The sequence below is a fragment of the Panicum hallii genome, chromosome 9, assembly GCF_002211085.1.
Source record: "Panicum hallii strain FIL2 chromosome 9, PHallii_v3.1, whole genome shotgun sequence".
NCBI lineage: Eukaryota > Viridiplantae > Streptophyta > Magnoliopsida > Poales > Poaceae > Panicum > Panicum hallii.
In genome coordinates this window covers 10,937,087-10,951,603 of record NC_038050.1, presented here as the reverse complement: position 1 = coordinate 10,951,603, position 14,517 = coordinate 10,937,087, and the positions used below count along the sequence as shown (strand labels likewise).

Here is a 14,517-nt window from a genome sequence, read left to right as displayed (position 1 = left end):
TTAGGTTTTGCATCTGCTGCCTGTTAGTACATCACTAGACGATGCTGGTTGATTTCACTTGGGGATCGGATCTCATGGGGGTTTGAACTGGTGAGGGCAACCGGCAGCGGAACAAATCTGGTATGCAAATTAAAGCTAGAGGCATTTGAGCATACCAATGCAATCTCCACATCTCTCACAGTCACATAGTCTAGCTCATACCTCACGTCCTTATGAATACATGAATGGTATATATAAATAGTTGGCCTAAACTTGCTTTCGTGTAATCAACGTGATACTGTGAAGATATGTGAAATTTATGACCCTGATTTCTCGCATGCCCAACCACCATTTAGTAGCACAACTAGCAGCATGGCCTGCACTGATTGACTTGAGGCCTAAGACTTGCATGATCTTGTCTATCAATGTGCTAGATGCAAGGGGCGTCTTATATAGGCAGCTAGCACAATATTTCTCCCTTGTGAAAAGAGAACAGAAGCACATCACATATTTCTGACTACATTTACATCACTGAGAAGTGAGAATACTTCTTCATCTGATAGATTAGAAAATGTGACATACTGTTGATCCTAATTAACTACTACTAAATGAGACCATTTATTAATTATTGCAGTGATTCTGTTTATGGCAATTAGCGTGAATTCTTTCCAAACAAAACTTGCTTCATTCTTGTCCGCTTGTTACGTGCCCTAGTAGCATGTTTAATTTCTAGACTTGTACTTCAATACCAATTCAAACAACAACTACGCTTGCTTTGTTGCCGGTCACTGAGTCACTGGATTATGTCGCTTGATTCAGCTTGTCAGTGAAGGTGATGCGAGATGAAAGGTAGCAGAGCCGATTTTTTACCCTACCCATTCTAAAGCCTCCACTTGAGCAGACGATTTTCCATGTCAGAGACGGGTGCATGGCACAGCCTACATCACTAAGCTGTTCACATGTTTATATAATCCAACATTCCTAGTCCGGCGACCGCAGTCAAATTTGTGTTCCTCATTCCACGCGTGCCCAAAGAAAAGAGTAGGGGACAAGTACCAGCCTTGGTTGCACTAACTGACTTGGGACCTAAACTTCATCTCGTCTTTACCTTGTCACGTATTGATCGAGATGTAGAGGGCATTTTATAGGCAGCACAACGCATGGATCTAACAAACATAACTACAGACCTACACCTTCTGTGTGCCTTCCATTATTAGATTTCACCAGCCCATCAGCCAAGACATTATTATCCAGCAAAAAAAATGTAGTACGTCTGCTGATCGAAGCTCCCTACCTTTTTTTTCTCTTGACTCGACTCTCAGTACCAATATCATTTCAGTGGAATGAGTGTCTCGTCTCGACTTATAACTTCCTGTTACATCTTCAAACACAACTACTTACCAATTCGCAAGTTGCAACTGCCAAGTACTTTCCATTCAAAGTTACATATCATAAATATCAGTTCATTAGTGCATGCTAAATTTAAATACAAAAGCATCAGAACTGAGCAGTCTGAGCTCCCTACTTGCATGTTACATCTCCACTCAAAGAAATGCAGATTTGAGCTACCTAGTCATGTTAAGAAATGACAGAAAAAGGAAGATAAAACCATATAGTTCATATAGGTTCCAGGGATAAATTAGCGTTGATTCGAATCTGATGGTGCAAGTGCAAGGCTTCAATCCATTTATTTAGTGCAACATCAGAGCTCTTCCCATCCAACACATTAACCTCAGCAGCAAAGCAAGCAAAAAAGTTAGTGTAGTTTACACAATGATTTTGCAGGATAACTTGAAATATTTTGTTCTATGAATCTTGCAGGAATGTGCCACCCTGCAGAAACGGCTGCAAGCCAAGTTTGTTTTTGTGAATCACTTCAATGGACATCAAGAAAACCGGGGAGGATTTGCTAATGGTTTCAGGAATGTTCTGACTCATGTGAGCCACAAACATCTTCTAGTTTCCTAATGGATGCAACACTGAATATTTTGACGAAGCAGAATTGACATGTCATGATTATATCTAGAAATATATACAGGCTTGGGATAGGTTTCTACTGCAGCACATGATACACCAGGATAAATTATTCTGACAAGTTTTTTCTTTGAGGTCAATGATTCTGACAAGTTAGGAACTAATAATACATGTCATGGCTGAACAAGAAAACCATGGCAAATAGGGGTATGTAAGGTTTGCAAAAGCTAATACAGATTAGGATTCTTCACCCAAAACTGTCGATCATGCATTTTTCTAGTGGAAAACAAAGTCCTCTGACTCTCTAAGGTTATGTCATACTACTTAGGCCCCGTTTGGATCCTACGGACTAAACTTTAATTCTCTCTTTTAACACCGATTAGATGGATTAAATAAGGGCTAATTGAAAAACTAATTGCATAAGCCGTGGCTAATTGTCGAGACGAAACTATTGATGCTAATTAGCCCATGATTAGCTCAAAGGATCTCAAGATGCCTAGAGGGGGGTGAATAGGCTAATCTGAAACTTAAAACCCTTTAAAACACTTTGAACGCTGTTGGTAATACAGATGTCCGAATACTTCGGATATATATCCGGATACTCCGGACTTTGTGTCCGGAGTTTCCGAAGATAATATCCGGACTATACGAGTATGAAACAATCTATATAAAAATAAAGATACTGATGCTGTAATTTAGATCGAGTAAATTTAGAAGAGCTAGTGGTACCTTAGGAGTGTTTCTCACCAGTTGACTTGCTCTAGAGACTTGTATAATACTAGATCGACCTCAAAACCTAGAAAGTTAGTCTTACAAGCAAATAACCAATAAAACAAGTAAGGAGCACAAGCGAGAGACAAGAATTTATTTTTCGAAGTTCACTCCCAAAGGAGCTACGTCTCCATTGAGGAAGGATTCAAGAGACGGTGCTCAAGAATCTCTATACTCCTCTCTCAAGGGTGAGACCAACGCTCAAACCCAAAATCACTTACTATGTGTTCCTCCGAGAGGAATGACGATTACAAACTTTCCGTGGAGCTTACAACTTGCTTGAGCACTCACGAGCGACGCCTGGCCGTCTAGGAGCTTGAAACTCCAAGAGTAATAAACTTGAGTCCACCGGCTAAACAAGGATGATGTGCTCAAGAGATGAAATGGAGGCTCACTAGCACAAATATTTGCTCTTGCAACAATCTCACTTGAATCCCTAAAGAAAATCAGAATGAAGAAAGAGGGAATGGGAAAGCTCTTCTTTTGCTTGTGGGCGTTTCAAGAATGAAGAAAGAGGGAATGGGAAAGCTCTTCTTTTGCTTGTGGGCGTTTCTGGTTGAAGTGGTCGAAATGAGCAAGAGAGAGGTCTGAGTGAGGGGTAATAGGGGTATTTATACTCCCTCTCACAGAAAACTGTTGACGAAAGGTACCCGGATACTCCGGGTATATGTCCGGATATAAGGGTCCGGAGACTCCGGACTCAGAGCAATTTATGGATGGAGAATAGTTACCCAGAGACTTCAGGTATATATCCGGATGCTCCGGATATCTTTGTCCGGATATTCCGGACCAGGACCCAGACACTCCAGGTTTAACAGGGAATTTCACAAGAAGGCTATTTATAGTAGTAGGTTTGATTCTCATAGTTTTTGCAGATTATCTTGAGCACAACTACCACGTCAACACCTGTAGATCAAAATCCCTCTTGATAGTACGGTCTTTCTATACTCAATTTCAAAATAAAATCTACTCTTCAAGTAAATTTGAAACGCCGCTTGTCATTTCCTCTTTTAGGGATCATGCTTCGTAATACGCTTTGCTTATTCAATCTTAGCACCCGCACACATGCTTGATAACACGATTAAATATACATGTGCTTTGTCATCTAACACCAAAACCCACTAAGGGGTCTAGATATCTTTTATTAGCACATGTTTACGGTAGCACAACATTGCCAAATTATGATTTAATTAGACTTCATTTAATGCTTCTAATTGGTGTCCAAAGATCCAATGTGATAAGACTAAATTTTAATCCTAGGCATCCAAACACCCCCTTAAGATTACATCCATCTTTCTACGACCAATGCAAAAAAAATCCTTAGTCCTAACAGACAGCGATACTAGCAAGATATCTGGCCACGCGGAGACGACATCAATGTTCAACTGAAATTTATCGACATCCATCAAATCCAAATGAGATTACTAACCGTTTCATCTGCAAGCAAGATTGATCCCCGGTGAAGTGAGGCAGTGGTGCTCCAACTTTGTCAGGGTGCACGAAATAGCCGAAGAAATCCTGCATCAGTGAGTAGTAGTATAAGGAATGTCCGGATCTTAAGAAGCAACAAGCAACATATACATATGTTCCTTCCACATACCCGCATGCAAGCCACCTGTGATCAATGGTACCCTGAACTCTTGAGTCTGGTGCGTGAATGAGGATCGGCTGAAGCTGAATCAGGAGGTATGAAACAGTTGAAGAACCTCTAGAATAACATATGTAGGAGTAGTTAGTTAGCAATAATTACAGATCTGATGCAATCTAATGGAAGAAATATATGAATACACATATACCCGTGTATCGCTTATCGTCGTCTTTGTTGCAAGCCATGCAGCAGTACTTTCTCTGATCTCCTCTATCATGCGCACAATTTCCAGATGTAGCCTTTGATTCTCCATCAGAAGTTGCTGGGCGCTCCCAGCATTCTCAGACAGCGCATAGTCATAGCAATAGCATACATCAGGGGACCTTGCGGTGCTGAATAGTGAGAAACCATCTTCACTCTATAAGAAAAAAAAGAATGCAGACGCTCGGTCATTTCTGTAACACAAATTGTACTGCGAGCGAGAAGAGGATCCATCACATTCCTTACATTGGGCATCCAACAGTCAAAGTCTGTCTCTGTCATCCACGTCCCACTGTCTATGTCTGAAGGCCACAGACGACCTGTCGACGCTGTACCTGTGGAAACGCTCGTGTTCTTCCCCATTGCCTTCAAGATGCCCAAACGACTGGCTGAAATCAAACAAGTAAAAGTTGTGCTTTCACACAGTAAGTTGCCACATGATTCTTCACATAAACATGTCAAAAAACAGGCTGAGGCAATCGCATTGCTTCATTTCACTGCTGCACGGCGGGACAACACTGACAGGAAATTCAAGAAGGGAGCTGCGTACCTTTGGCATGCGCCGTCCAAGGCGGAGGCAAAGGGAACGGAAGAAGCGGAGGCAAGCCATGGCCATGCCCATGGTACAGCTCTTTGCCGCCAGCAGGACGAAGGAAAGGAAACTGGAACAGGCGACGACAGACAATGGCGGCCCAGCGGCGAAGTGGTCGAGAAGAAGGAGAGGATTTCGGGCACAGCGAGGCAAGCCAGCGAGGGGAGTGGAAGACGGGCGGATGGATTTCTTCAGTTCACACTTCACAGTAGATACGCAGGATGAACATATTAGCCTATCTCCAACCGTCGTTCTCTATATCCTTCTTTATATCCATCATTTACAGACTTTTCTACAAGATTCTCTCCTCTATATCTCATTTCTCTCCAACAACATTCTCTAAATCTCGTTCTCTATACATTAAACCCTATATTACAAACGTATTTTGTTCCAAATTTTCGTACGTACGTATTTATCATACCTCAAATGCTATAGACATATTTTATTTTTATTTAATCCAGTATTTAAAACGTAAAGAAAAAATAGAGAAGAGGAGAGAGAATCTCTCTCTATATATAGAGGAAACCTGTAGCGTTTTCTATTTTAGATGACCATTTAGAGAACGTTGCTAGAGCATATAGAGAACGAAATCTTCTTTATATATAGGGTAGAGAAGGTTCAGAGTCTCCCGTTGGAGATAGCCTTACGCACGCGGCTGGCTTCCACCGCACGGCCCCTCTCTCTCTCTCTCTCGCTCGCTTTGAAAGGAAGTCTCCGTTGGGCGTTGGCCAGTAGCACATGAGTTTGACTCTTCATTCCACCCTGGTCTCCTTGACTTCTGATAGTATTTGGAACATAATTTTAATTAGTATTTTTTAATATTGTATGCTAATAAAGACAGATAGCGTTGAAGTATAATTTTTCATACATAACCAATCTTGATAGTTTGGGACACATATGGTTGCTCAAACTTTTAAAAGTTTGACCTCACAATTTTTTGAAGGAGAAACGGAAGTTTTCCTTTAAACAAACGGAAAGTTAATTGTTTCAGTCACCTACCCTTCAATAGCACATTTCAAATGCATAACATGCTAGGTAGCATTGGAATAACAAACACAATGGTTGTCCAAAATTCAAAATATATACATATCAAGAGTTAAATATGTTAATACGCTTATATATACTATATGCTCCTATAAGTAACCTTCAAAAGGAGGGAGTGCTCAAGGGACAAAAACCTTGATTTTGCACCCCCCCCCCCCCCACTACCCAAATATGTAGGTGTTTGGTTAACTCATTGTTACCAAATGATGTCGTTGCATTTAGAATATCAGCTGATCTGATACATGGGGTGATCGCTGTAAATTAGATGGATGGCTAACATAACCAATAGGTAGCAACTCTTATACTTTTAGGCTTTTAGCATACACATATGCAGTTATAATGTTCAAATAAATAAAGAAATTGTCCATTTCATATTATTCAGGAACATTTCTGCTTATTAAGTATAGCTTCAAATGCTGATTTACATGTATTTACAGAAGTGCATCAATGAGCAACTTCTGTCCCCAAAAAAAAACAGCTGCTCAATGTATGATACGGCATCATGCGCTGTGAATCACAAAGTCAAAACATCAATAGCAATTTAACTCAAATAGGAGGAAACCATGAGTCCATAAATTCACAAAGTCAAACATCAGTAACAATGCAACAAAGAGCACATAATTAACTTCCAGGCCAGTCCTTTTTCTTCAGTTTAGCACAATCGCATACCTCACTATCAATGTCTTCAGATCACATGAATAGATGAACTTTCTTTTTAAAGGAAAACGTGCCTTAATATATATTGCATCACTGTTCAAAGATGAAGCTTTGTCAACAGAAAACTGAAATAAAATTGCTAATACTTCCTTAGGTGTCGGCAATCTAGGTTGAGGCATGAAGTGGCACAGAGGTGCTGCAATTTCGTGTTAGAATGCTCAAGTAGGATAAAATATAATATACCCTGTTGATTGTCAGTTTTCTCCCAAACACCTATTTGGGAGGGCTTCTATCTGCTTCAGCTTCTCCTATTTTGCGTAAATCGAAGCGCCGTAGCATGAAGCCGTTTTATAAACCGGGGTAAAAATGAATTAGAAGCCGGGTGAAGTTATTTTTTTTGGCTTCACCAGATTCGGCTTCACCGGTGAAGCCCTTTCAAGGAAGCCCTCCCAAACGGGACCAAGGTATTAATTCATGATTAATTCTTAAGACATAAAACTAGGGTACCTTGACAGGTGCCATCTAGACAACTTTGGAAACTAGAGATAACTAGGAAATGGAGATATGCATCTAAACAAACTAAGGAATAGTAATAGATTGCTATCTTAGTTGGATGTGGGCTCAGCCAAATTCTTCTTCTTGCGCCGCTGGTACTTGATCCCAAATTTCCGGTCAATGGTAAAACAGTTTAAGAAATCCTGCAACAGAAATTATGTTAGGCCTGTCCTCCCATGTAATGAAGCAACAAAAATATGCTTTTTCCACATACCTGCATGCAAGCTACTTGCTGATCAAAATTACCCTCTGCCTTCATAAACGAAACTGCAGCTTCTGAAGCTTTCTTAGGAGGTTTGAAATAGCTAAAGAATTTCTGCAGTAAAATGTAGTTAGATAGGAATCAAAAGATGTAAAGAGATTTTATGTAGAAAAAAGCTTTAACTTACCGGAACTATACTGATCAATTTGACGTACTCATTTTTCTTGAGTGCAAGAGATGCATTACTTTCTTCTAGTGTCTGTTGCAACTCAACTATTTTCTGCCGCAGTATTGCATTATTCTCCTCAAGTTCTTGCGCTCGCCTGGCATGCTCAGATTGTTCGCTCATCTGGCTATCTGATGGTTCGTCATTTGTATCAGCGACTAATGACCAACCGTGCTTGTCCTGTAAAAAAATAGTAATGCAGATGCTCAATCATTTCCAAAATAAATAGCATACTTTCCTGTGAGAAATAGTAACAAACAAAAAGACACAGGTCTGCCTACATCAGTCGGTGCTGGCTCACTTGTGCCCGAAATCTGACTTGTGTCCCCCATGTACTCCATCATGACCTGTGTCATCCTTGTATCCTTGGAAGCATATATGTCCTCTGTCTTTGTAGCTCCCAAATAACTGGTATGCACAAGTTAAATTTAAATGAACATTGTCTCTATAGTTTCTAATTGACTGATGCAAACATGTACACATTATCCTGAGCAAACATGTGCACATTTAAATTTAAACCCAAAGATATAACGACCATTGTCTTTGCAGTTACTAAAACAAAAACATTTTGCATTGTCTCTATAGCTGCTAGTAGGCTAAACGACGGGTATAAAGACAAATGAACAACCAGCCACCTAAGTGACATACTGCGTTGTGCGTTCTCAACATGTAGAAATTCAAGAACACTGGTACATACCTCGGCAGCTTGTTCAGCACTGGTTGCCCAAGACGGACTAACAGGGATCGTAGGAGGTGGAAGCAAGCCACGGCCATGGCTACAATTCTCCGAGGCCGCGCCATCTTGTGCGGAGAAATTGGAAAGGGCAGAGGATGAGAGGCGCTGGGACAGCGAGAACGAACTGGAACCCGTGGCCCCCCGCCGCTGGGCGCCGGCCTCCCCATCCAAAATCGGCGGCCAAGATGGCCTGAGGACGGTTGCTGGCTTGCGGCGAAGAACGGAGCCCTGCGGTAGCGATTACGAGGTAGTGTCAACGGACTGCCTGGAGGCGAGGGATTGAGGAGGCGCCGGTGAAGAGAAGGGCGTCTTGAGCTGTAGCATGTCCGCTCGGATGGCTTCCAGAGGAAGCCTCCGGGTCCATCTTCTAGCGCACGATTCAGGTTAGATGGCGGTGGGCCGGTGGCACAGGCCTTGTTTATTTTAGGTTATAGCTGATTTTAAAAGTTTGATTTTGAGAAATTTAAAAATTAAATTATTCTTAGAATTCATAATAGAGGATCCACGGATTTTAAAAGATATCTGATTTTTAAATTCTTCAAATCAAGTCTTCAAAATTAGCTGGAAGTTGAAACAACCGGAGCTGTATCTCCCTGCTAATGAAAGAATCTTCTGTGCTTACTAGAATATTTTTCTTTTCATGTTCTACTTCGACTTTTCTACTACTATATTCTTAGTTTCCTTTCATCATTTTAGAAAAGGGAGAGTTTCCTTTCATGGTTGGGTTTAATTTCTTTTGATTTCGTAGCTTTAAATTTATTAACCTATCTTAATCTTATATATGTCTATCTGTGGTATTCGTTCCTATGGCAAGCGTCCCGTATAAAAGGAGCGAAGCTGTGTAGAGTTCTCTGGTGCCCAGGCACCTAGAAAAAAATCAAAAATATTTATACAATCAAATTTTCACCACTTATATACCCTTCAAATTAGAAACCATGCATCTCTAAGCAACTTAGGGCCTGTTTGGATTCCAAAACTTTATAACTTTTGATACTGTAGCGCTTTCGTTTGTATTTGACAAATTTTATCTAATCATGGACTAACTAGGCTTAAAAATTCGTCTCGTGATGTACAATTAAACTGTGCAATTAGTTATTTTTTTATATACATTTACTGCTTCATGCATGTATCCCAAAATTGATGTGATGGAGAGAGAGTATAAAAAGTTGGAATTTTGATAGAATCTAAACAAGGCCTTAGAGTAGTACAGTGCTAACAGTGCACCTGTCGAGTTTGCTCTGGCTTCGGCCCTACCTACGTAACCCCGGTTGCTCCACAAATGCAAGCGGCTGGCGCCGCCAGCAGCCGTGTCATCAGCGTCCTCGTCGCCCTCGATCACACGCCGACTTGCTCGCCACACGCATAGCGCTGATTATCACCGCGAAGACAAATTAAAGTAAAACGGTTGCATATCTGTAAAATTAATTTTCAGATCCCATACATTATTGCTGTTGATTCCATGCGGCGCTAATTAACCAAAGAGTCCTCACATTGAAGCCCAATTAAAGGCCTTATTAAGCCCTCAGGTAATCCAGGCGACGGCCCAAGCCCAACCCAACCGTCCCAAATCGCGCTCCTTCCGGAACGGACTCTACGAGTCTGTCTCCAACGGTAAGCTTAGACCGTTCTCTACCCTGTATACAGAGAAGATTTCGTTGTTTATATGCTCCAGCAGCGTTCTTTAAATGGTCCTCTAAAATAGAGAACGCTATAAATTTCCTCTATATACAGAGATTCTCTCTTCCCTTCTCTATTTTTTCTTTACGTTTTAAACACTAGATTAAATAAAAATAAAATATGTCCATAGTATAGTATTTGAGGTATGATAAATATATACGTACAAAAATTTAAAATAAAATACGTTTCTAATATAGAATTTAATATATACAGAACGAGATTTAGAGAATATTATTGGAGAGAAATAAGATATAGAGAAGAAAATCTTACGATGGATACAGAAAAGGATACAGAGAACCATGCAGAACGACGGTCGGATATAGCGTTAGAGCCTTCTAGCCTGCTCTGCTCGGATTCGTCTCGTCCGCGGCTCCCCCGTCTCGGAACGGCAACCGCGATGGACTCGCGTAACGGGGCGGCGGCTCCGCTGCCCCAGCACCCGCACGCCTTCCTGGCGCACCCCGACCTCGACCGCCCGCCGGCGGTCATGGAGATGTGGGAGCTGGAGGCGGTCGCCGCCGCGCTCCCGGCAAAGAAGCACCGCCTCCGGGAGACCTTCGACCGCCTCGCGGCCTGCGCCCCCGCACCGCTCCCCTTCCTCTGGGAGGACCTCGACGCGTACATTTCATCGCTCCAGTACTCCGTGACACTCCGACGCCACCAGCTCCTGGAACTCGACGAGTCCCGGCCCGCCCCGGCCGCAGTGTTCGCCGCGCCGTCCGGCACCGGCGACGACGTACGCCAGATTCGGGCCCTAGAAACCGCGGCACGTCCATGCCTCCGCGCCGATTCCACCCGCCGTCTCCGAGCCGGCCGCCGTCCACAAGCCAATTCGGGCCCTGCAGAAGTCCGGACCAATCCATGCAGCTGTCCTAGCTCTCGCCGCCGTCTCCGCGCCGGCAGCGACCGGCGTGGACGTCGGGAAAGGCAAGAAAAGGAAGACGTCCGGCCAGGAGGCGGAGGCCGCAGACCACGTGCCGACGCGTGTGAAGGAGGCCCAAGCGGAGATGCGGAAGTTACATGAGGACGCAGCGGCGAAGGATGCGGCGGCGTCTTCGTTGCAGGACCTGAATTGCAAAGGCAAGAATTTGAGGCTGGTTCCTCCGGGTCCAGGCGACGACGACGATGGGCTCGCCGCGGCGGAGGCGAACGCGACTGTGCAGGTAGATCCCGTCAGCAAGATCGCCGTCGTTCAGCAGGAGCTCCCTGTCCCTGTACCTGCCGCGGCGCGCCATGCCTCGAACGCCACGAACCGTGGGCGTCTCCCGCTGCAACGGATGAGTCGCCCGCCCCGCCCCATCCCAGCCCCCGCCGCAGTGTCCGCGGCGCCCGCCACCGGCAGCCAGGAGGTGGAGGCAGCAAACTAGAAAAAGGACGACTTGGTCGTCGCCAAGAACACCTCGCACGATGGCGGCGAGGCCGAGGTGAGTCCGTGCCGTCCTGGCCATGGCAGCGGCGATGGCCTCCCAATCACCGCCTCCACAACGCAGGTGGGTGCGGATCCCATCAGCAAGATCACCGGCGTTGGGCAGGAGCCCCCCGCTGCGACGCCGCACGCCTCGAACGCGGCTAGTCCTCCGAAGGTCATCGCTAGCTTTCCGCTGGCCAAGGTGCCGAAGCAGGAGCAGCAGGCCGTCGAGGAGGAGATGCCCGACGTAGAGATGGAGATAGTGGAGGCCGAGGAACCAAAGGACGAGCATCCCAACTATGAGGTGCCCGACGTGGAGATGGGGATAGTGGAACCCGAGGAGATGCAGACGCTCAACGACGACGCGCCAGTGGCAGACGAGAAGGCGTCTCCGTTGCAGGTCAAGGCTCAGGAGGCCGGCAAGGTGAGTCCGCTTCCTCTAGCCTGTAGCGATGGCCTTGCACAGGCCGATGCTCGCGCGGCCACCGCGATGCAGGCGGACGCTGCGGGAGCCACCGTGCGCAGAAGCTCACCCGCCGCGACGCGCGACGCCCCGGACCTCGTGCAGGTCGGCGCCCCGAAGAGCGCCGGCGTGAGCACCGCCACGCGCGACGCTTCAGACGCCGCACGGCTTGCACCGGCTAGCGCCCGGGACGACGCCAGTAAGGTGAGTCCGGTTCCTCCACGTAGAGGCAACGGCCTTGCTCCGTCTGGCTCCGGAGCGAGCACAGACGACGCAATGCAGACGGTCGCCGCGTGCAAGGGCGCCTCCGCTGTCGAACGGCGAGATTCGCCGGCCGCGACGCGCCGTGGCGTGAACGGCACTGACCTTGTGCCGGCTACGGGACGGGAAGCCGCTGGCCCTCCGCAGGCCAGGGCTCCCCCGAGAGCCAGTAATAAGCATGTGCTCCAGAAGCAGCAGATGTACAAGCAGGGCTACCATGAGGACCCGATTTCTTCAGCACAGAAACACAACCATTCGTTCTCGAGGAATCATGGCGGCCGTCCAGCGGGTTTCCGGCCTGTGCCTGAAGCACAGGCCGCGGCTGCTCGGTGGAACAAGCCCGGCGAGTGGAGAGGCAGCCCCGGGCGCGGTGGATTTGCAGCTGCAGGAGGCCTTCAGGGAGAGGGCAGCAGGAGCAAGGGCAACACCAAGTGCAAACAACCCAAGTTCTGCACCAAATGCGGATGCAGGGGCCATTTGGCTGGAAATTGCCGCACGGCGAAGCACCTGGTCGTCCTGTACCAGAGGGCCAAGGAGGAGGATGAGAACCAAATTTGCTACAGGTGTGGATGCACAGGCAGTGGTCGACCTCTACCAAAAGGATCGAGCGGCCAAACGTGCGGCACGGGGCGCCGGATCGCCTTAATCGAATAACATCAGATAGCACAAGGGTTAGGGCTCAAGGATGAGTATACTCAGGTCAGGAATTTCCCCTCTTTAAGGCAAATATGTTTAGATAATTGGGTTGCTTCGGGTATTTTTCTCAATTTGATTCATATACTTACGTAGTGATCGTCTCTGTATTTGGGTCTATAACCAAATAGGTAGTCTTTAGAGAAACATACTTTGCAAAATGTTGTCTTAGTTTTGATGTTGTATTTGTCATGTTAATACCTCCAAATATGGGTTTCCAAACAAGACTGAATTTTATATGCATGTTTGTGTTTTATAGGGTCAATACTAATCGAGCTACTTTTGAACTATTTGAGTTTGAATTTAATGAATTTTAAATGCATTTCACAATCTGGTGAAGTATAAGGCCAAGTTTGTTTGGACTTCCCCATGCTTGGCTCCTAAAACACGGAAGGAAATACTAATTGAGGCATTTTTGAACTATTTGAATTTGAATTTTACATGACATATGTGGTTGGATCCTCCTTGGAAAAGCACTATACCCAACAATATATGTTGGACAATGTTAGGGAACATGTGGTTGGTTTGACTCTCCTTGGTTCACTGATTGGACTATTACATTTCTGAAGTGCCATTAGCTTGTCTTAAATTTATACATTTAAGGTCATTAGTAGTTCATTTTGCAACAATCAAACATTACAATGTAAGACTGCAAATCCGCAATTATGAAGATACTTCTAATGTGTGCTATGAAATATGTAGCATATGAGAGATTAATATGTAATTTACCATTCTTATGTGATGGGATGTATACTGCTAGCATTTGGTGTGGTTTAATAAAGATTTAATGAATGATCACCATATCCAAGGTAGTAAATAGCATATAGCTGTTTAAATGGGCATTGCACCGGTGGTGGCGAATGCCAAGTTACAAATAGCTAATTATGCATATATCAAGATTTCCTCCTTCCATAAAAATCAATTGAAATAGTCTAGTCAACTAAAATTTAGATTTTTAGAAGCATAATTTGCACATAACTAGCACAAACAATAAGGTATAAGATAAAAAATAATAAATAATAATAATAGACTTTAATGAGATAGTGTGGCAATGATAAACCGCTAGTAGGATCAAATAGGGGCTGCACTCTATCAAGTAGGACCATATAAGGGTAGGGTTACTATCGCGGGAACGCTATTTATTACATTGGCCTATTTACTACATTCTTTTAACCTTCTCTGACATTGGGGCCGTGAAGAATTTTTCACTAATGTTAGAATCTTCTATTTTTTCCTACATAGTGATGTTTTTGCCACAATTTCGGAGAGCATTCACTAAAGGTTCATTAGGTGAGCGTAAATGACCATGATTATTTGCCCTAACTTTTTAACACTATGAGAAGGTGGCTTATCCAACTAATAGTTCTCACAAATGGAATAGCGTGATAAATAAGTGCTAATTCCGATTCCCGAGCAATGCATCTAAGGTG

General features: G+C 44.5%; 1 protein-coding gene and 1 pseudogene across 1 annotated transcript; one reads left to right on the top strand and one right to left on the bottom strand.

Annotated features, from left to right (window-relative positions):
- Nucleotides 1-7,263: 7,263 nt before the first annotated feature.
- Nucleotides 7,264-8,818, bottom strand: LOC112872538. The gene is made up of 5 exons (XM_025935562.1): nt 8,547-8,818; nt 8,131-8,257; nt 7,811-8,029; nt 7,636-7,737; nt 7,264-7,564 (listed from the first exon to the last, which is right to left on the bottom strand). Exons 1-5 carry the CDS (start codon nt 8,750-8,752, stop codon nt 7,472-7,474), a joined length of 747 nt encoding a protein of 248 aa, XP_025791347.1. The 5' UTR covers nt 8,753-8,818; the 3' UTR covers nt 7,264-7,471.
- A 1,841-nt stretch (nt 8,819-10,659) lies between these two features.
- LOC112872758 lies at nt 10,660-13,048 on the top strand (annotated as a pseudogene).
- The last annotated feature ends 1,469 nt before the right edge of the window (nt 13,049-14,517 follow it).

Coding starts and splice junctions, on each gene's coding strand:
- LOC112872538 (XM_025935562.1), bottom strand. CDS start 8,752: ATGGGGAGGCCGGCGCCCAGCGGCGGGGGGCCACGGGTTCCAGTTCGT. Junction 8,258..8,546: donor GTGCTGAACAAGCTGCCGAG/GTATGTACCAGT, acceptor TGTGCATACCAG/TTATTTGGGAGCTACAAAGA. Junction 7,565..7,635: donor AGCAAGTAGCTTGCATGCAG/GTATGTGGAAAA, acceptor TTTCTGTTGCAG/GATTTCTTAAACTGTTTTAC.